The sequence below is a fragment of the Branchiostoma floridae genome, chromosome 5 (genome assembly GCF_000003815.2).
Source record: "Branchiostoma floridae strain S238N-H82 chromosome 5, Bfl_VNyyK, whole genome shotgun sequence".
NCBI classification, from domain to species: domain Eukaryota; kingdom Metazoa; phylum Chordata; class Leptocardii; order Amphioxiformes; family Branchiostomatidae; genus Branchiostoma; species Branchiostoma floridae.
The window spans coordinates 10,778,788-10,801,965 of NC_049983.1; the positions used below are offsets into that span (position 1 = coordinate 10,778,788).

Genomic DNA, 23,178 nt, shown 5'->3' on the forward strand with positions numbered 1-23,178 from the left:
GGTTGACATGGGTTATATATAGAATAATTTGTTTTTATTTCTTTGCGGTATAAAGTTACCAGGGAATGATATCACGTGTAATATATACCCAGGCTCCAAATTAAAAGCCGGGAATGATAAAACTGCTTCCACTTTCCAGCCACATACCATACACCAGAAGAAGACCATAAACTACGACAGACATGTTGTCATCACAGTAGGTGCTCTCATCTCTGGGTTGATGACTAAGATGTTTGGTATGAACCTACTCCCGTATATTCTAGGTGCTGTACTTGGTGCTATTGTTTCCGTCTGGGTCACCATTCTGTACCAGGGGTTCCTTAACGACGACGAAGAAGAAGACACGACGTGTAACTTTCCCGAAGACCAAGTCATCGCAGCTGCGTAAGATATACATACGTCATTGGTCTGTTCGGAGACTGTACAGTCGACGGTGGGTGAATGAATTGTACTCAAAGGTTGTGACGTACATATTCAGGTTACAGAGACACGGCTTCTGATACTGATAAACAGTGCTAGATTGATGATTTCAACTGTTCCATCTTGGGTCTGTTGATTCAGAATCGCATTTAGAACTGGAAAATTATTTCTACCTGTGCACACACGGCACCTAGCGGAGGCACCCTATACTGCACGAAAAATATTCCCTGATTATAATCTTATATTTGTTGAAAGAGACTCTAAAGAGACAAGATGAAAGTGTCTAACGCGTTGATGGCCTATGTTGGACTTCCCGGCATGATTGTCACCGCGTGCTTCATGGGAAGCGTTGTCCTGGCCGCCCTACCGCAGAATGCGTTGTTCGTAGCCTTGCTAGCTGTTCTGATTATCGCCAACTATGCTCTGTTGGCGTTGGTAAAGATAGTGCCGCCTTACTCTGGCGAATTCGAAGACGAGGAGGAAGATGAGGAGGAGCAAGATAAAGAGCAAGTAAAGGAGGAGAAGGAAGTGCAAGAAGAGGATGAAGATGAAGAGCAAGAAAAGGAGAATGATGAAGAGCAAGAAAATGAGGAGGCTGGAGATCAAAAAGAGGAGGAGGATGAAGATCAAGAAAAGGAGAAGGATAAAGCCCCGGAAGAAGAGGAGGAGGAAGTACAAGAAGAGGATGGAGATGAAGAACAAGGACATAAGGAGGATGAAGATCAAGAAAATAAAGAGCAACAAGATGAGGGGAAAGGAGAAGAGCAGGAAGACGCAAAACCCGAGAATGAAGACAAGATCTTAGTGATGGACAAACATGGAGACTTTGTTGCAACGAAAAAGGTTAATTAGCACAGGAAAAACATCAAGGGAAGTAATTTGACATCATATAATCAGTAATGTACGTTGTTAGATACTCCAGATTTTGTGCTTTACATGATAAACATTTCGGTTATATGCTTAGTATAACTATGAGTTAAACGTTGGAGTCTCTTCTGCACCAGATGGTACGTACGGCGGCGCCCAAAGATATATATAGCCTTGGCTTGGGCCAAGAAACTTTGTGCAATCATGGGGATAGTCAACTTGTAATGGTGAGTGTTCAACAACATGTACCAAACTCTTCTCAAACGTGTGCTAAGCAGAGAAAGCAGCATGTAACATGTTAAAATGTTGAGTATGACTTTGCCGGGGGTAGAACTCACGACCTACCAAATGCAAGGCGAACATTTCACTCACTTGGTTATTGCACCGATGATACCAAAGAAAGGACAACTTTCAGATTCTGAAACAATATAGCTTTCTGTGACTAGATTTACGACTATTCAGGCATGTAAATTGGACGAGGATCACTTCAGGATATTTACATGTAGACTATGTCTTATGACAAATGTCAAAAGTATGCTAGGCATTTAAAAGAGGCTGCAGACTTGCTGATAAAGTAAGTTCATTATGCCCCCTACCATTGCGGGTCACGTTTCTCTCACGTGATTGGCACGTGATATTTGCATGCCGCCAGCACGTTTACGAACCATATGGTAGGAGACTACCCATAGGTGCGGGAACCGTGTTATAGTAGGCGTAAATTTATACTTAAAGTATTCACACACAATAGGTGCAGTAATAACTGGGGGTCGTTGTTTAGACATATCATCATTTATGATATCCACATCCGTATGAAGTCATATATCCGTTTCTTTTTTTATGTCCTGATAACAAATGGCAAACACAGTGATACGAGTATATAGGATATGTGTCAAAGCATTGACGTTTGATGAATTGCAGAATGAAGTAGAGTTACGTAATGCTGACCTGAACACCAGAGACTTCACCACTCATGTTGAAAGTAACGTTTCACTAGCTTACTGACAGATTAGGACAATATTAACCTTTACTCATTTTCTGAATGCCAATACAATTGAATGTGTCCTGTCATTTTGTCGTCAATGATGCGTCTACGTTTATAAACTTTCACTATGTTTTCTTATTACATACATATATAATAAGTTCATTTCCTGAAATCCAAAGCATCGTCTAAATATCAGAGACGTCTTCTGTGTTGGCATTTGTGGTTTTCTGTATGCTGTGAATCCTACATACTTAGCCCAATGCAGAGGACGGTGAAGGGTTTTCCAAGAACTCCTGGCAAAGCACTTAAAAGTGAGACGAAAGCAATTCCTCGTGTCTATCTATAACGTACCTGCATAGACACTAACTTTACAGTACCCACGCTCTCTTCGCTGCATCAGATACCATGGCGTCCAAGTGTACAGTTATCAGTGAAGATACAAGTGTGATACCGCTGGAGACATATTGCAACAGACTGGTAATAGTCTGATATATTGTAGCCATACAGTACGTTAAAATACTTGGAAGTACAGAGATCAGTGTCAGGCGTTTAGGATGGTAGTGTCCTTTCAGACATGTCTGTTGGATCACTGCCACATCGAGGTAATGGAGCTGCATGTATCTGTAAGAAAAATGGTACGTTAGAAAATCTATAGCTATCGCTGAGTGACCCAGACATGTCTGTATCTATATCTAGACTGTAAGATTGTTTTCAATTGTACCTGCACAGAGCGAGAGAAGATGTTTAGTTTGATTTGCTGTGTCAGCTTATTTTGACTACTCTTTATGTATAGTCACACTATAAAACGTCGCTGATTTCATATGCAGTCATATATATATATATATATATATATATATATATATATATATATATATATATATATATATATATATATATATATATATATATATATATATATATATATATATATATATATATATATATATATATATATATATATATATATATATATATATATATATATATATATATATATATATATATATATATATGTATTAGTCACAAATAATGTCCGTACCATCACGGTACACGATCCAATTGTTAAATTCCACCTTCAGTGTATAAACAGCAAAGCTCGATGTGAAGATTTCTTTGTCGATGTCATTTAATGCTTTTACCAGGCTTTTAACATTTCCTTAGACTGATTTTCAATGAGCCACATCGGCATCTCTCTGATACAGGGGCCTTCTTGCAACCAGCTGGCAGAATGCCGATAGCTGCGTCTAAGATTTATGCCAGATTCTCAGTCCAAGCACTAAGACGTTAGCTGTTGCAGACGGTATCCCATTGGGCCACCATTACGTTTCCACGTCGTCTAACGGGAAGATAAATTGTCGTATCTAATCGAGGCGCCAGGAGTCTACTCCCGAGGAGGAACATCTACCGCGGGGTGAATGCCCTGGTTAGGGTTCTGAAACATTAGTTGTTGTTAAAGCCGACAACACATTCGTTTGAACCTTTGCAAAATCCTCCAGACGACGGTGATAGAAGACACGGCTTGCGGTGGATGTTCTTTAAAGTGAAGATGACAAGAAGAAAGTTAATATTGATGCCTTTTGTGCTAATGAGTAACTTGTGAAGCTGAATGTGTCAAGCTTAGCTTTACATATAGGTGTTCTCAAACCGTCAGTTCTCAATCGTCTCACTATACCTCCTAGCATATGCCTTCCTTATTGGACATGAATGATTTTTGTTTATTTTTTCTTAATTTTCCCAGGAATTTTATTTAATACATAGTAGGAGTATTATGTGCATAAACGCCCTGGTACCCTGCTATCAGTCTACATTTAGTTATGAATATCAGACAGTCGGTTGGAATAAAGGTTTAATAAGAGCCACTCAGAGACGGGGGCGATACAGGTTATCTGGCACTTGCGAACCGTTGCTGCAGTTACGTGTCTTTAACTCCACGTCCCGAAAGTAGCCATAGGTGGGTCCATTCCGTGAACAATAATTTTAGGTATGTCCCAATTTATTCAAAGTATTGGTCACACGTTAAGTTAAGTTTTAATTCATGTTATTTGCCAGCAAAGATGAGCTTTCATACTTTTGTGGTGATGAAACATCAAGACGCATTGTACATATAAACACTTCTATTACCGCAGTTATTCTATGACAGTGGTCGAACCTGGATGTAATTTGTTGGCCTTTTCTGGTCCATTAAACGTCAAAGGTTCAAAATTCCCAAAATGATTTTAGTTTACTTCTCATTTTCTTGAAGTTCTTGAATCTCAAGATAAACGTATTTTCACAGTGAATGTTAAACAATGATCCTACACTTGCTTGTAGATTATTTTGCCTTCACTTCAAACGTGCAAAAATATAACTCAATATCTTCTCCGTGTAATAAGCTACCTCGAGAGTACAAGCTACAAGTCGCCCCTTATATCAAGGATTCAGAAAGGCTTGTTAGCCGCGCCTGGATTTACTCTACCTTCTTGGAGGGTTGTTAACATGAAGGATGGGCTCACCTTCTTCAACTTATTCCAGTAATAAAGTCAAAGAGATTGAACCAGTGACAGACTCTGAAATCATATCCAGACGGACGATGGTCCCTCACACAAGTAGGCCATTGGCCCCTGTATCATCAGAATGCATAAATGACAAGCAGTTAACATATTTGACTATTCTTACTGTCGTGTCTCCAGATGACGATTCTTCACACAAATACGTCCTTGTCCTGTCCTGCACAACACATAAATGATATGCAGTTCAGCTTAATATGTTTGATTGTTCTTACTATAGTTTCATCTCGAGACGGTGGTTCTTCATACAACATAGGTCATTGGCCCTCGTATAAGCATAAATGATATGTAGTTTAACTTCACAAATTTGACAATATCATTTTGTTATCACCTACGCACCACACCATTCAATTGAAGTATTCTCCAAAGCCTTCGTGCCATGTCGTATTTTCCTAGTCATCTTTTTTGACATTAGTGCTTTAGGTAGAAACACACACATACAAATGTAGAATGGAAGTGAATCGTTTTCTTCTGCCATGATTGGATTTAGGTGGTGGATTTTGGTAGTGGATTCAGGTAATATGTTCCTATCTTTGGTACATTTTGTGGTCTACAACATCGCTGCAAGGCTAGAGAATGGCTTATGGATCTTATCCCCACGGGATTGCAGCTGTCAGAATCACACCAAGAGTCCATTCATCACAGAGGTATGTACAGCGGCAAACAACCAACAGTCAAGGACACGTTAGATCTTTGGAAACCACCATCTTCAGCATATTGAATTTTAATTCCTTCGCGTATCGTTTACTTGAAGGAGTCGTGTAAAGTAGCCTACTCAGATGTGGAGCGTGGGACCATCAAATGTGCTCTACGACTGCTCGCAGGCGACCCCTGGAATATAGATGGCTTCATTTGCTAAAGCCAAGTTCGCTACTCTGATATTTGTGTGTGTAATCAAGTCGTAAGATTGCCCTGCTTGTGTGATAGATAGAGTTTTTATGAGTGTGCAGGGTTTGTAACGTTACTTTGAAGAACTCCACCAGGGATGGAGCAAACCACGGTGGATCCCACCCTTTACAAAGGTCTGGAGCCTCTTCAATAATTAGCGTGGAACACAAGCCTTGAATGTCACGTGCAATCAATACTGCAGCTCTCCCCGGAGACCGTACGCTGGAGTTACCGGAAGCGTATCTCTGGAGGGCAAACCGATCGAAGCCCATATATTTGCCTCCATCCTTTCTGTCAGCCCTTTTGCCTGCGCAGACGGCCGGTAGCAGCTTTGCGGCGCGACCTTCCTGTGAAATATGGTACTGCGCGAGTTAGAGGACTAGGCGCTGCACAGGACATACAGGTAAAAGAACTGGGTGTATTGTAGACTGTATACTACGATAATGAATGTTTTATTTGCAAAATCATGCCCGAGGGCTAATTGCATATACAGTCTCGAAAACTAAGAGAAGTAGATAATGCGATACATAAAACTAGTGTCTAGTATACTAACTAGAGCTATTTACCTAAACAAATTTCAGGTACAGGTAGAGGTACACGGGTTAAGGTACAGGTCCGGACCTGCACATGTACCTATACACGTTTGATAAAGTATATGTAAGTTAAACGTGTAGCTAATTGTCTTTTATTAGTGATAAATCGTCATCTTTGTATGGGGATATTTGAATGTGAAAACAATTTCTTTGTAAGTTTTCCCAAGTCTCAACTGCAAGATTATCACAATTGGAATTTACTTATCTGTGCTTTAATGTGTTTAGGTACAGGTACAGGTACACAGATGTTTAGGTCCGTACCTGTACCTAAATTATTTTTCAGGTACGGCACAGGTGCTGGTATTTAGGTACACAACCCTAATACCAACCGAACCACTCGCCTGGCAAATAGAAATGTCTAATGGTTGCCTCTGAGAGTGATAAGTCAGTGTGCAATGTAACGATTTTAGATAATGAACCACTAATGCTACAATAGTTACCAGGCTGAGATTGAACTGGAGCACGGACGTAGGATACCCCCTCCATTGGGTTTTCGATTTTCCTGTGCACGCAATTTTGACATCAGTTAGAAGTGATATGCGTAGAGTTTAATCATCATCTAGCGCTGCTAGAATATGTCTACCGCATTATATGGCAAGGGCGTGCTGATATACTAATGCTTCGGTTGCGGGAATGACCTATTTTTGTGAGGGAGATGACGCAAACGGGACGTCATAACGAAAGCTAATGTTCCGACGAGTTGACGCGCAACGTTGATCTCGACGCCACCTGCCGTCTGGCCGTCTCGCCCGCCGTACTATTAAGACATTTCACGGTATTGATTTGACACGTAAATTGCGTGTCCACGCCTGGTGAGACACGATTATAGTCTGTGTAGAAATCTCGAAAATTAACGGTCTTGTTTTTTATAATAATTAACGTCACCGCGGTCTAAGCAAACTCTTCATTGTAAGGTTTTCAAAATATGGAGAAAGATGCAATGACTACCAGAGTAACTGAGATAGTATCCACGATACGTTAACAACAATTGACAGAGAGGAATACAGACTGTACTCAATGCGTTAAAGTTTTCCAAGTCAATATTGCATCTGCCAGATAAAACAGACTGATCATAATTGCACTGAAGTCTGTAGACACTATAATTTGTCTGCAGTATAATCTGATTGCTGTCTAATAATTTCCCAATCGGCTTTGAATTTATTTCTGGTAACAAAGCGAGCTCAATATGCTCGTTCTGAGCAGCTCATTTGTGTACAGAGACGACTGCGTGGTACCCTGTAGAGTGCGTGGGCGCTCTGCCTGGGGACAAATGAGATGCTAATGTCTGATGACAGTATCGAACTGGTTTTTCCCTGCTGCACATGACACGGTGAGCACGACAGGCACAGAGCAGGTTGACTTTAGGAGCTCCGCTGTTTTATAATTCAGTATCGAACTGTTTTATCGTAAGCATTGATCTGCTTCATACGCCACTCTAGGATGGTGACGGACATGGAGGCAGACGCTCTGACATCTGCTACGTGTTGGAGACGGGACCATCATCGGTAAGCAGTGTAACGAAGTGATGTGCGATGGAAGGAACGGGCTGCACCGAGCCGTGCAAACGGATTGACCGGGATCTGCGCTTCAGCATCTGCATGATCGTCGTGGGGATGTCCCTGCTGACCGCCGGGTCTCTAATGGTCATCCTCGGACACGTCCTGAGCGCGCAGCTGGACAGTGAGAACGCCAACTCCCTGGCCATTGCCGGACCGGTCTCGCTGACCATCAGCGGCGGGTTCGTCCTGCCGGGCCTGTGTCTGTATTTTGTCAGGAAGAGGAAGTCTGCCAGAAGGAGGAGGATCCCGAGGAGCGGCACGGAGCTGGTAGATCTTGTCTTCTCGTCCTACCCGTCCCTGAGTGACATCAGCCCCACCCGGAACTACGCCCCGCCCCCGTCCTACCAGGAGGTGATGCAGATGGGTCTGGACGTCTACCCCCTCTCCAGCAACAGGTATGACCATTGCTCACGTAACACCTCCCACACGTAAAAATGCCTTGGTCTCGAAAAAAAAGCATATCCTATGACAAAACAGGACCATTTGTATGAACAACATCTTTAAGGCCTACGGTAAGTGTGGCTATTGTTTTTATAGAAATTTCATAATTTGCACTGCAAGAGTTGCGCAATATCTGTTGCACGGACGTATTGCGAGGTCCTTTTCCAGTGTTGTCCTGAGTTGGCATACGCAGTTGGAAAAGGGAGAATCATAATTTAATATCCAAACAGGAGATAAGTGAATCTTTGTACTGCAACAATTGCACTATAACGTTATATGATGCATGGACGTGATAATACGGTTCTTTTCAAGTGTGGTCTTGAGTTGATAGATGACATACTGTGAATAACGTTCGGGAAAAGGGGAGACTCCTAGACTAAACTCTAAACAAGAAAACACAAAAGAAGTCGTCAATCTTTCTTACTTGTGCAGACGAAAAGCCTTGGAACATCCTTTTTGTGTCTTACATAACGGATAGCGTCTGAGAAAAGATCAGAAAGACGTGATATATAGTGGTGATATCAAAGTATCCGCGCATTACCACTAAGTGGAGTTTTCCCTATCGAGTCGTGGCAGGTGGCCGAATCATTAAGACCAGCCAATTTCACGTGGTTATTCTGTTTGATGGCTACTGTCGGCAAAACCTAATTGTGGTGAGCTAAAAAGCTGCAAATATACTACAGTTGTCATCAAATTCAATCCAAAATCCTTTACTGTGTAGAAGATCCGATGATATGCATTTTCCTGTCCAACGTATAGATGGCAATAAGGAATACTTCATACCCAAAACGTTTTCAACAAGAGCTATCTACCGCCCCAAAATCGTGATCACAGCTTGTTCAGGACACTATACTAGATATCAAAATCGGAAGCTCCGCCACAGTACCATAAGCCGCTAGGGGGTCCAAAATCTAACCTTTTTGAGGTGTTGTAAAGACCTACCAAGATATTAGATATCAAAACAATCCATTTAGGCAGTCTTGAGTTATCGCGTTGAAAAATGGACAGATCTAAATTTCCAAACACCTGTACGTGCATTTCGGTGCAAAGCTAGAGTTTCCATCTAATAGAATGGTGATGAAGTGAGCTGGCCATCCCTAGGGTATTGTTCACCTTGCTGTAAGGACAAACTCACATGACCATGTTAAACCATGGTGGGAACAATGTCGTAAAGGTGACCCGCGTTGGTGGAGAATTAGCGTGGTTTCCGCGCCGTAGGGGGGCGGCGTTACTCTTCAATTAGACAAGTTCCCATGTTCTGTATGTTCCAATTATTGGAGCGCATGCATCGAATTTACCCAGCGTGCGCCACAGGGAAGCTCTAGCAAGCATCGCACAATCAATATTTCCACTGTGCTGAGATGTAGACATACAATTTACCATGAAAATCTAACAGTACGGAAGTTTTAAGTCACCTTTTTAAATTGCATCTACGAAATGCCCTTGCAATAAGAATCGATGGAATATGACTTGTAAGTATCCCAGTACAACGTTGATGTAGTTCAATGCTCTTTCAGATGAAAAATGACATGCCATTTTATTGAAATTTCTTATCGTAGCAGAGAAGTGAGAGCATAAGCAAAGGTCACATCTCGCAGTTTCATCTCTTATCTTGTCTATATGTGTAACCTCCGTTCATTCCGTATGCGCGGCTGACAGATGAGTACCTATGTTTCTCTCGCCAGCGGGCAGTCGTTAAAACAGTCTGTAACTGTCAAAGATTTGAAAGCACGCTGTCTCAAGCACTCACTGCGCATGCCTCGCCTGGCTAAAATATCATGTTTTTCTGGCGCAGAGAAGACAAATTGTCAGGGGAGTTCGCTCCAAAATCCATCGCTACTTGGAAACCCTCCAATCTTCCTCTGCAATATGTGGCCCCTGGCTTCCGAGATATCGTTTGCAACAGACGGTGGAATAGTCAGTGTGACAAGGACAAACTCCTACGTTTAGGGCTTCTACGTCTCTACATGTTCAGACAGCCTGATATTTGTTAGCTTGAACATGGGACAGAAATGATGAAAATAGAAATCGAACGTTGAAATTCAAATATTAGTTGTGATAATGAAATCAAGTGAAGGCAGTTGGAAGCTTCATAAAAGTTTGTGCTTTCTCATTATTGACATTGAACTTCGTCTTACTCAGGAGTTGTGCCCAAGAACAGGTGATTTTGGTGGATTCATAAAACTAAGGTAGACTGCAAGAAAATAAATGATGAAATGTTTGAGAGACAGAACCAATATGACAGTTATAGGTCGGCCGTACTGTAACGGCATTATGCTATTCAATTATTAAATTATACCCCGGACGTGTTATGTACTCATGAGTTATTCATGGTGAGTGGGAAAGGCATTGCGGACATCGCGTGCAGGGCCATGAAAACGTTTTCCCTGTAAAAATGTGTTAGACAAATTGCTCACTGAAACGCCGGCAGAGAACCCCTTTGTTTTCACAATCACTAATAATGTAATCTGTTGAAATGGTTTGATGTTTGCAAAAAATTGAACGATTATGACTCTGACATTTACTAGACATACGTTTATTTTACAATTTCTTCAAGCTCTTCTGGTAACCGTATATATAATCAAACTAAAATATTCTAGACCTCTTCAATTATAGACAACTAGTGCACTGTATAGAATATGATACTCATTGTCGTTAGTCAACTTCTGGACGTAAAATTAACTTTTAAACGGAAAATTCCCAAACACCACCACTCACACTTATCATTAGTCAAAACGCAACAGTTTTCAGACAACCGATACTGATGCAATACGGTGTCGAGCTCATAAATTTACGTCCGAAGTTAGGGTACCTTCCGTTACAATATCAATATTCTAGGATCAGTGTTTGCATCGACATATCCTGAGAGGCGGTTTACCTCAGCCATTGTTCCATTCTAAGCCCTTTTCCGCGCTGCAAAGCTTAGGTTTAATGAGTTTTATCGGATTTCCACTGCTGATCAGGCTGTGGCAGTTGTGAGGGCGGGAAATTTATGGCCAAGGTCGTCAGAGGTGACCCGGGAGATGTAGCACCTTGTAGGTACTGTAATCATGGGAGGACCCGGGGGGTCTACGGGGTGCTATTTACGTTCCAAAACAAGCCTTGCGTTCTTCACAGACAACACTGAAAACACAGACCGTCAGTTTGTATAAGCCACATCGTTCCTTCCTTATGTTTTATTACCTCCGGCAAGGAGATTCCACTCTGACGGGGGTACTATTTTTGGTCGTGTATGGGTGGTTGCATCTATATAACTCAGGATCCTTTTGATAGATTTGTATGGATTTTGGCGCGTGGGTTATTGAAGTCCATAAGAAACAATGCAGTTTAGTCCCCTATGAGTTTTACAGGTACTGCAACATTAGAGGCCCACACCCCCTTCCTGAATGTAGTGTGGAATAGTCCATAGACAGCTGATCAGCCTTCGACGACGAATGACCCCTTTAGAAGATAGTTGGCTTGATTGAAGTAAGAAGGGATAGGGGAGGGACACTAACATGTATAACATTACTGCTAAGATCTGTTTATTCATTTATTTGTTTATTGCACTTCCCATGTAAAAATGGTGGGGAGACAAAACAGGTGAAATGCCACCTCTGCAAGTTGTCTCCCCGAAAATCGTTGGCATTAAGAAATAGATGTTTCATGGAATGATGAAATCAAATTCTTGTTAGAGACTCTTTACTGTTTGTTCATCAGCGTGTTGACAATAATAACTTCTAATTTCGGACGATATGTCGAATGACTATGTCTGTAGCAAAACACGTTTATTACAATTATCACTGGAAATTTGATGATAGATCCAGCATAACAACATACAGATCCACTGGGACTAACATAAATGCTTCTTATCTGCTTTAACACACCACGAGTGCTAAAAACAAAAACAAATGGATGTATTTTTACTAAGATATTAGATTTGGATGGTTTGTAATATGGATGCGCAGCGATTAAGATCAAATTAAGCTTAAGCAGACTAAGATTGAATTAATAGGTTATTATAATGGCAAGACTGTTAAAGGTACTCCAATTATTATTTTTTGTATTACGTACGCCTACGATATATGCATCAAAAGGAAACTAAAATAATAACTGACAATATTGGTTGTCTGTATTCTTGGAACAATGCGGCGCAGTCAATATGGCATGCACAGGAGGTTATATTTATATCGATCGCACGCCGTCTGTTAGTCTGATACATGTCTATGACAATAGCACTGTCGCATTGTGCTGCTCGGGTCAAACTAAGGACACTGGCCAATCTAGCCAGCTGAGAGTTTACACAAGTTTTTAGCAGTTTTGTAAGAGAGTTTTTACCAAATCTGCAGTTAGATTGGCAGTTAAGCCCAAATCAATGTCTTCTTTCGTGTTTATCTTATCATTTGCAAATGGTATATTAGATTGAGGAGTTATGAGATTGCGTTTGATGGTGGACTTAGATTTAAACGTATTTCATTGATAGAGCCCCAGATTGGCGATGAAATTTACAGCGTTTTTGCTTGAATGTAGTTTTTGCCGTCTATATCCTAAGCAATTTCTTCTAAATCTTTACAAGTAGCTTATCATTTCTTTTACAACATTTACTGACAATATGCTTAACACCTTTATTACCTTCGCCAATGGGGCTATGTTTTTGGTAGCGGTTGAGTGTATGTGTGCATATATGTTTGTGGATGGACAGCATAACTCTAATTCTTATTGAGAACAAATTTCAAAAACTGAAGGTGCAGATCTAGAATGTATGTTATGGTATGGTATCTTAGATAAATCTTAGAGTATCACAGAAAGTTGGTCTGAAATTGACAAACGGACAAAATGTTGCTTGTGTCCCATTCTTGTGGTTATCACATGAAGCTCTTTTACCACGACAAATGCTTGTAGGTACTCCGAAACGTCCTTCAACGTAGGATCATTCCAGTGGACATTATAACCGTCAACCATCATCGTTACAAAGACTCACGGCAGTTCTGTGTTCACGGGAGAGCTATAATGGATTCTCGTTAGTGTAGCACCTTGCTCACGGCGTACTCATACATAAAACACTTGATTTCTCGTAAACCTGGTGCTTCTAGTCCCAGAACTGGACATCAGTGAGATGAAATGGAAACCGTGGCGTCAGAAGGGTAAAAAGGTTGTTTGAAAGACGTTTATGGTATACTTTGAAATGGAATATGTTTGCAGTGGTTTTATGTTTTTTTTTTCACCGCGAACTCAAATCCACCGCGAACATTCCCCTTTTTACAGTAAGATCTTGCATTGCAGTTTCAACCGCAAACTTAAAACAACGTACTGTAAACACTTTATTTTTCCCTACCGTGAAATCAAATCCCCGCGAACATTTTCCATTTTACAGTAGAATGTCCGTATCCTTTCTATTGGTACATTAACCTTGTCATGGACGGCAGGTGTGTAATATCATATTCGATATCCGGTTCACGTAAAATGGCTTATTGTAGAGGCAAAATCACCAATTACGAAGAAATGACCATCACAATCTTTGTATAGGCACTGTTAGATGTTTTAGCGTCTGGAAATAGAATTATAGATATATCAATACTAGACGACGCTCCCTGGAGGTTTTCGGTTTTACTGTTTGTGGTTTCTTTTACATAGAAATCTAATTTCAAAATGTATGACGTACTCTTTGGATTCAAACCCTGGTGGAATTTTAAAGGAATCAATTTCATTTCATGATTCCCAATTAAACAAAACAATAACGATTCAATATCCCTTATGAAACAAGCAGATCTTATCTTACAGAAGATCATTATATGAACAGAGGGATATATGAAGTGATGTACCTCAAAAATAGCTGTCCGCATTGCAAACAAGTTTCATCATCGCACGAGAGGCCCATCTTCCCCATTACCATTATCTATCTATCACTACCCCTGGCGTACCACCAGTTTGAACTGAATCCAAAATCGTTAAAACGAGTTGATTCTATCGACGCATTCCCCCAAACGCGCTGAAACTAAACTCGCATGTCAAAGAGTTATCAGTCATGGTGTACTCGCTGTCCCTAGATCCAGTTAAGTGTTTTCCCCAAGCGATGTTGACTGCAGAAATTAAATACAACATTTGCACGAATAGTTCTCCTCCATTTAGTGTCATTTTGACTTGCTTAATGCTCTAGTTTGATAGAAAATATCACACCATAGCATCATAGTAGCTTTAGAAACTTGCATTTCATAACTATTGTAATATCAACTAAGTAAGCTGTATTATAACAAAGATGTTGAGTTGGTTTTGATATATGTACCCAAAGCAATGCTATTCAGATGTTCGCATCGTCCTTTGCATGTTAAAGATGAGGTTTTCCCACCCAGTGAATGGATAACTCAACTTTCAAAACTCGAACACGTTTTTTAACTGATCTCCAAAAGTTTTGCATGTCGTATCTTAGCTCTAAAGATACACTTTTCCCTTCTGCCTCGTAATCAGTAAACCTATATATGGCCAGACAAATATAACACGGAGAAAAACGAGATAAAACTGAGGAGAGCACGCGTGGGGAAAACTTTTCTGAGTAGCGAGCCTGAAGAAGGATTTTGAACCGCCATTCGTGCGGGACACTATCCGTTATCAGTCCACAGCATCTGTAAAGGCATTGATCCCAACTAGGCAGACAGACGGACGAATCTGCGCGTGTAGCACAAATGTAAGGATCTTTGAACGTGGGTCTAACGGTCTGTGAATGTTAATCAGGCGTGATTAATGAGATGTCAGGATGGCTGAAAGGTCCATATTGCTGACATTCACGAGGTGTTGGGCTTAGAACTACGGGGGGGCCTGAGACAGGAACGTTGGTACATGCAAAACTCTGAAAGGCGAGTTTTAAATCACGATTGAATCAATGGCCCACTTGCTCAATGGGAATCAAACAAGATGGATGGGTGGGTTCGAAACGTTCCTTCCAGTGCTCTCACTTAAGTCTCAATTGGATCTTACGGAGAGAAATGGCCAGAGGAGAGGATGAAAGTGGTTGTTTGAAACTTTGAATTTCGAAAGGGGGCCAAGGGGGTAAGCAAAAAACAACGATCGAGCCCATGGTAACTTGTTCTCGGTGTGCTTTAGCATTTGCACGGTGCATACTTGTATCTGTACTCTTCTAATGACGTTTGGACATGTTTTTTCTCTTCTATCTCGACAGGGTGCCAAGTATATCGGTGTTGGACTGCAGCGCCTTGGACATGCCCGTTCGGCCCGACCTTGTACAGGACCGTCGTGCTGCATGGCACAGATCGCCGCACGAGGGCGCTGCTGTGGAGAACACCTCGTCAACCCCAGCACGCCGTGAGACATCGCTATCCGCCAGCCCCTCCCATGTAGCAGGGTACCAGGAAACCTCGTTAACAGAACAGGAACCGCCACCCAAATACGAGGACGTGATTCTGACGTAGATTGATGTCGGACTTTTTTGTTGAACGTGTCAAGCGAGGGGAAAGAAGGCTGCGTAGCCCACACGCCCTGTATGATGATGGCCACTAGACTAGAGTCTTGTGGTTGGACTTCAACTAGTCATAAAGATTTGAATCACGCAGATCTGAATGATGTCCTTTGTTATGTTATGTTTTATGTGTTGAATTTGTAGAATATTTCCCATTCAGTGATCCCAACTCACATTGGCATTTGCTTTAGGGACAACCTGAGATGGAAACAGCAATTATATCATTTTTGCCCTTCAAAATTGCGACTAGAACCATGTCAGTGTAAACTAATCAGTACTGATGCCATGTTGTGGTATATTGTGAATGAAAAGTGTACACTTACATGTATGAAGGATATTGGATGGATTCAGGGTTAAAACCGAAGTGCTGATACCGAATGTGGAAACTCCTCTCGAAATGGAATGTACTTTTCCTAGTTGATTGGAATTCCATCGCAAACCCATTGCTCCCGTGGATAGGACGGATGCCTTGCCGGATGTATGCCTTACGGAAGATAAGGCCGCAGAATGGATCAGAAGACGTGCCTTTTATCTGAGAGATAGACACCAGAATGTATTGAATCAAGGTATTTCCCTCAGCACAGGAGAGTTCCAAGCAAGCGAGGAGACCCATGCCTTACTTTGAAACCCTTACGGTCCAAGGGGATCTCATTATGCCCATAATAGATTGACATATCTGTTCAGTGTATCTTTAGGGACATACGAACATGCTGCAACAAGTTACTAGCACAGCAGTTGATGCCAAGATGGTTTGAATTTTCCTTCTATAGATCGATACCAAGGCAGCCACAGACTGGTACACCCGTCCCCAAGGTTCCGGTGTGTAAATGGTTGGTCGATGTGGCTGACATTGAATACTGCTGCATCAACAGGTGTTCGTATTCAAATGAGGTTTCAAACCACGTCTTATGAATGGCAATAGGAATAGAATTCGGTCTAACGCATTGGACTACATATCATATCATGTACATAACACATATGGAGATTACAGATAAGATAGTACTGTATCTATAGCATGACGATACGTGACAGTCACAACAAACCATCTCAATATCTTGTTTTCTTTTTCATGGTACAACTAGGCTTTTGTGTTCTTGGACTATAACTTACCCGTTTTACAAATCCTTGTTGAATACCTATACCCCAAGTGAACTGACCCAGGACACTAAAATAATTCATAAGGTATGTCTTTGAAAGTCTGAAGAGACATGAATAATTCGGTCCTATCAAACAGAATCGGACTGTAAAGGCAAAACGTCGCGGTGACGTATCGACTGTTTCCAACGAAAGCCTTTGGGCAGCTATGCTGTACATAGTGGGATATCCCTTGTCGATATAGTGCTGAAAGCATGCGTTTTTAGTCCCAACTTTACCGATATCGATTCCGTTTGCAGCGATTAACCTTGAACCCTTATAGATAAGAAGCGAATAGAATATGAATCAATTGTTTACTTGGAAATAAATCGACAACCCGAGACACAATGGTATGAAAATCATTGTTGTAAAGAGTGGGTGTTGCTCAATCCTTAAATACAGGTAATTTAAGATGCATGTACATGTGTTGTTTTAGAAACATTTCATTTTGAGCAAGTTCTGTCTTAATGGACAGACTGGTGGTAAGACATACCAGTTAAAAACAGATACATTTTGCTATTGTGCTAAAACAATGTGGCCATATCATTCAAATCTCCGCAGTAACCGTCTCGATCCTCTGGGTACCAGAAGACTCCTGATTATCAGTAGACTCCGTAGGTGGTGTTGCTGCTTCCCGGGGGGCGGTGTTACCTTCGGCATCCCCCGGGGGTGTCACCTCCCCAACATGGGCTTCTCCTGGGGACGTGCCCTCTACTTCAGGTGCCGCCTCGTCCTGAGGGGTTGCCGCGGGAAACACGAAGCCCTCCCGAGCGGCGATCTCACGAACCTCCGGAGGGAGTGACCTCCAAAAGGTCTGGAGCTCCTGGTACTCCAGATCGGAAGCCTGCAGGATTTCATCCATCGGGAACTCCTCCCAGTGCTCCGCCTGGTCTCCCGTCGGTACATCGTAGGACCCGCGCCTGTTCCTGTAGTACAGCTTGGTAACACACGTCAGGTACACGCACATCAGGACCGACAGCACGATCAACAAGCTGAGGGACAGGCCGAACACCAGGATGATCATCGTACTAGCGCCACCTTCCGGATTTTCCATGGACTGCTTCTTGAGCTCCATGTAAGTGTTGGCCGTACTATACCCTGTCGACAAAAGAAAATGATATTTCATTTAGATGTGAATCACTATTTCTCTACAAAACACAATAGTTTTCTAGGGGTAACATGCGCACAGCAACATTCACCTCTTTGTACCAAGAGAGGCAACACACATAGAATACCAAGAAGAGATAAAACATAACACCAGAACGTCATTCAGGACCAAGGAAAGGTAACGTTAAATACATAACAAAAGAATGCCTTTCAGGTAAATGTACAGCAACAGAACGCCATTCAGTACAAAAGGGAAGTAAACACATAATAACAGAACTCACATTCAGCACCAAGGAGAGGTATAATGTCATAACAACAAAAGATCACTTAGTAAAATAAAGACGTTTGGAGCTAAATCCCGTAGTTTGTAGTAGAAATGTCAAACTGTCGCGTCTTGGTATTTGATGCACCAGGTGGGTTATTTCAGCAAGACGAGTAGATAAGAAGAAACGGATCTAGGTCACAATTGTTTGCAATGACTGTAGTCACTGTACATATCCAACGTTTCTTTGAATGGTTGGTCACATCGAAATGACGTACCGAGGGTGGAGATGACGCCCACGAACAGCACGAGTAGAGTGATAAACACGACTGTGTTGCTATGGGAGCGGAGAGATGGGCAGCACGTCCCCACCACACCCTCCTCACTCAGCCGCTAGAATAGGAGAAAACAGATCAGACAACAATATTGTAAACATTGTAAGGAACTAATGTAACGTTATGTGGCATTTACCAAAATCAGTGAAAAAAAGGCTTTTCTTCAGTCCTCCTGTGGAATAAAAGACACGAGCAGAAGCATGAAAGAGGAACAGCAACTCAAAAGTATGGATAGATTTCTTTCCTTATTTCTTATTTAGGCTAACGTTACCGGGGCTCGGCCGGGCTATTTTTGGAAACGAAAAATAGAAATGTATATGTAAAATAATACACAATAATACACAAATAATGCTTACGACTATTCTCTTAACGTCTTGTATAGTTTGCTGTCTTTTCTGACATACTCAGCATTTCGTTTCCGAAAGCTGCCCGGTCGGGCCTCGGTTTGGAAATGTAACGTAGGCCTTAGGATCATTTAACATAACAATTGCACATAGTTCATTATAGTTGGTTTGATTTGATTTTCTTTGAAAACGAAACCGGGAGCTGACCTGACAGAGCGACTGTGCCGGCGGGATGTGGTAAAACTCGTTACAGATCCTGCAGCTGTGAGACCCCTGCTCCCGCACCCATCTCCGCAGACACGTCCGGTGTACGTACTGCAGCGTGCCGGTACAGCCACAGGGCGAGGACAGGTCCGGCTCCGTGTACGCACCCGAACAACAGGAACAACACAGACATCTCCCCACTCGCTTGACTCTGTTTTCTGTTGTTGTTGTGATCTTACACGACTCCAAACAAATCCAACAGTACGCTTTAGACGGCGAAAAGAAGGTACTGTCACCTGTCGAAGTTTTATCCGACATGGTTGCTTTCCGACTTGCGCCTCTGAGACTTGAGTCTTTCGAGCCTCCATTCTTGGTTCCTTTACATCTAGTTTGTGATCTTAGACTTCCGGAGCGCTGACTATCGCTGTTTGCTATGCGCAAACATTTTGGGAGAGTGTTCTCCCTGTTTGTAGTAACAATGACGGGACGTTCAGTGTCGTTTGTTACTTCTATCGTCGGTTCTTGTCTAGGACTGTTGTTGTCCGCGTCCTGGCTTTGGGAGGATGGCGGAAGCTCCTGGTTGGCTTCTGGAGGTGCTGAAGATTTAGGTTCTGCCGGGAGATCTTGAGTCGTGCTACTATCTCCGGCTGGACCGGTCTCCGGAGGCTGAGCATCGCTTTCACTCTTGGGCGACTCTTCAGACTGACAAGAGGTGTCATTCCTATCCCCCTGGATTACGACAAAAGACAAACCATCACGATATTAGTAAACTATCTTCCTAAAGCAAAGAGTACAGATGGTTTCTACATCCACGCAGTCAGTGAGTCACCACAAGAGCATATCGCTTTGGTCCTTGGGCGACTCTTCAGGCGGGCTAGTTAGAGGTGTTATTCTTACCCCCTGGATTACGACAAACGTCGAATCATCACACTAGTAGTAAACTATCAATGAATAATACTAGAGAGGGCAAAGAGTACAAATGGTTTCGGCATCAACACAGTTTTTGAGTAACCACAGTGAGCCACGACTGAGCGCTAGCAAAAATCGCTGAGGAGAAAAGTTGCAGAGGGCAGATCTATAAACATGGACGGCATGACCATGCATCCCTCACCTCCAAGAGCCCGATCTGTTCTAGCCGTCTATTCTCACCTGAGATATCTGGTCACGCCCTTCTCCCTCCATTGAACCACCTGCTGAAGTGCAGGTGCCGGCACTTTGCCAAGTTTGAACTTGACTACATTCTACGGTGCGTTCGTTGGAATAAACTGACTGTTGTTCTTTACATCTCTAGTTCCTTGGCAACGGCTACCTGCCGAACCTCGTTCTAGAATGGTATACACTATTGTTTCGTCACCTACAAGCTCGCTTTATTTGTTTTGCAATAATTGTTTAGTTTTATTGCGTCAAAGATAAAGAAATATTGAACAAAGAAGTAAACAGAAACAACGCATTATAAAACAAGCTAAAGTCCATATTTACAGACGGAGCATCACTGATGCTGGCTTTTTATCCATCCGTAAAGATGAACTATCATTTATTTTACAACGCGGCGAAGCTAACTACGTAGATCATTGGTCCAATTTCCTGTGTCTGACAACCATTTGATGGCCGTACTTGCCGCGGAGTCTAGCCTGAGCAGTACGTTGCCAGAATCACTGAGATTATGGTTACGCTAAAATCTAGTGGGAATGGTTGCATGCGCCAAACAACCGGCCGGAACTGTGCCAAAAGGATGGTGCAGTTCGTTATCATCACGGCAGACGTCGCTAAAGATGCGACTTCGATCCCACATAGCCATGGAAGATGACCTCACGGCCAGAGACTTTTACTTTATCATGTAGACTACGTAACAGTTAGATAGATTTCAGAGATATGTGAGAAGGGAATTTTGCTATGATATTGGGCAATGCCCCAGGAGTATGATACCGAGCCGGGGTACGGTGCAAGTTACACACCTTCATCAAGTTAATAAACTTAAGTTGACAAAGGAGAACATTTGGACGATGTTTGTCTGTATGTTCTTGATATATATAAGCAGATCTTCACCCATAGATAAAGAGGTTGTGACTTTTCCAACAACTGAGTCTGAATCGCATATCCGGGTAAAGCACAACTATCCTATAAGTATAACGTTAACACCATTTTCAAAGCACCCACTGTCTTAACTCCAATTGACGTAGAAACAGACTTTGCTGCGTTGCACAATCGAAAGCGCACGAACCGACCCTTTCTCCTTTTAAGAAATCTTGAGATTCCCAAGTGTCCTAATACATGTATGCAGGCATATGTTATTAATTTGACAATCTTCATACATAGATTTGACGTTTGACAGTGAATCTGAATCGCATGTTAGACGTCAGTAAACACAGCTAAACACACTTAAAGTTTGTGTGAAGTAAGAAACAAATTTTGCTGCCTTGCGCAATCAAAAGCGCATGGGCCCGTCCCTTCCTTTTAAGAAATCTTGACATCCTCAAGTGATCTGAAGTGGGTGTCAACAAGCCGCAGGACTGAAGACCCTGAGAACGAGAGCAGGTAATACCAGCTGACTACTGCGCCGGTCTACTGCGCATAACACTAGACTGGGCCGACCGGAGGAGGGTGCAGCAACTAGCAAAACCTTGGTCCCTACAATTGTCTCAGTATAAAAGTCTTCCAACATGCCTGGAGTGGATAAACTTCTCCTGGAAGAAGCCCTAGAAGACGCTCCCCAGGTAGGGTGGGTTAGTGTGTGGATATTTGATAAGACAGCCGTGTTGGAGGGTTGGCGAAATCTGGGTGGGAGGGGGGCGTGCCCAGCAGACGGGATCCAGCTGGTCGGACAGGCATCTAAGTCATCTCTTCACCTTTAAACACCTTTACGTTATAAACTGGTGGAGCTGCAGTACTACAATCCCTATTGGAAGTCCATGATAGATCTAACATAATGTCTAGTATTCTACTTGCATGATTTCCAAAGATGAGCTCCCTACAAACAATATCCCAAATTCTAAGACAGAAATTTATTATAAACCGACTTGTGTTTTTCAGGGTTTTATTTGCATGCTATATGTAACGTAGGAAATAACTTTTAGTATTATTAGACTTATCCAATATAATAGGCTATAGATTAATACCTAACATATTTTACACTGCGACTATTTACTATCTTCGTAAATCTTTGATCAAACGCATTTGCAGTCATTACACTTAAGACCGGTGTAAAGTTTAAAACTAGAGTGTAATATTAGCTGTTCCAGCAAATACGAGAACAGGTTTGCGCGTGAGTAACTCATGTTAGGGAATTAACATAAAAATTAAAATCGACGTTCAAAAACACTTCTAAAGACCTGCCAAAGAAAAGACTCTTGCACTATCATGTTAGGTTGTTAGGGTTTGACGTTTGGCAAAATTATTCCATCATTGTTCTTATATATCTACCTATGGTAAACAGTGAGATCCAAAACTACACCTTCTTGTAACCTCACCATTGCATTTTTATTTCCTATTGTTACACCTGCACCTGGCACATATCCCCAATGTGTATACTAGTGTATTGGTTCATTCCATACAGAGGTGACAGGGATGGTCACAGTTCCTCTTTCTCCTAGTTGTGGATCTGTGCAGCCACTGGCTTCATATCCCTAATGTGTACATAGTGATTCACCCCTGCACACAGTGGTGCCTAAGTGACCAGCTTGACAGGGGTATTTATTGCCCAGCTGGTTTGCTCTAGAATTACCAGATAAACTAGGACCACTCTACTCCTGTCAAAAAGGGGTGTAAATATTTTTTTTAAACAAACCACAAAACTGCTGCAAACTTCTAATGCGCGCTGTAGCACAATGACTCACAATATCTATCACCATAGCAAACGTGATCGCAAACGGTCCGGAAACACAAACATCCCTACCAGAATCAAGACCTGCTTTTTCAAACAGGTAATAAGAATGAAAAGAAATACAATAATACATGTTTTTTGAAGTTATCAAATTGGAATTATATCTGTTTTAAAATAGGATATACCCGTACCTTCTAATGTACACACAAAGTCCTAAATCTGGGGC

General features: G+C 42.0%; 3 protein-coding genes across 3 annotated transcripts in view; 2 read left to right on the forward strand and 1 right to left on the reverse strand.

The window, feature by feature from the left end:
- The first annotated feature begins 7,469 nt into the window (after nt 1–7,469).
- Nucleotides 7,470–16,375, forward strand: LOC118415145. The gene is made up of 2 exons (XM_035819513.1): nt 7,470–8,250; nt 15,450–16,375. Exons 1-2 carry the CDS (start codon nt 7,829–7,831, stop codon nt 15,697–15,699), a joined length of 672 nt encoding a protein of 223 aa, XP_035675406.1. The 5' UTR covers nt 7,470–7,828; the 3' UTR covers nt 15,700–16,375.
- A 1,052-nt stretch (nt 16,376–17,427) lies between these two features.
- On the reverse strand, nt 17,428–20,473 carry LOC118416097. The gene is made up of 4 exons (XM_035821162.1): nt 20,282–20,473; nt 19,136–19,861; nt 18,528–18,642; nt 17,428–17,978 (listed from the first exon to the last, which is right to left on the reverse strand). Exons 1-4 carry the CDS (start codon nt 20,312–20,314, stop codon nt 17,428–17,430), a joined length of 1,425 nt encoding a protein of 474 aa, XP_035677055.1. The 5' UTR covers nt 20,315–20,473.
- Nucleotides 20,474–21,680: 1,207 nt separating this feature from the next.
- The window catches only part of LOC118416165 (DCC-interacting protein 13-alpha-like), a gene marked incomplete in the record, with an annotated part of 33,110 nt that continues 31,612 nt past the window's right edge, over nt 21,681–23,178 (forward strand). The window contains 1 exon segment of the mRNA XM_035821244.1: nt 21,681–21,842. Within this exon segment, the coding sequence (XP_035677137.1) occupies nt 21,793–21,842 (50 nt within the window).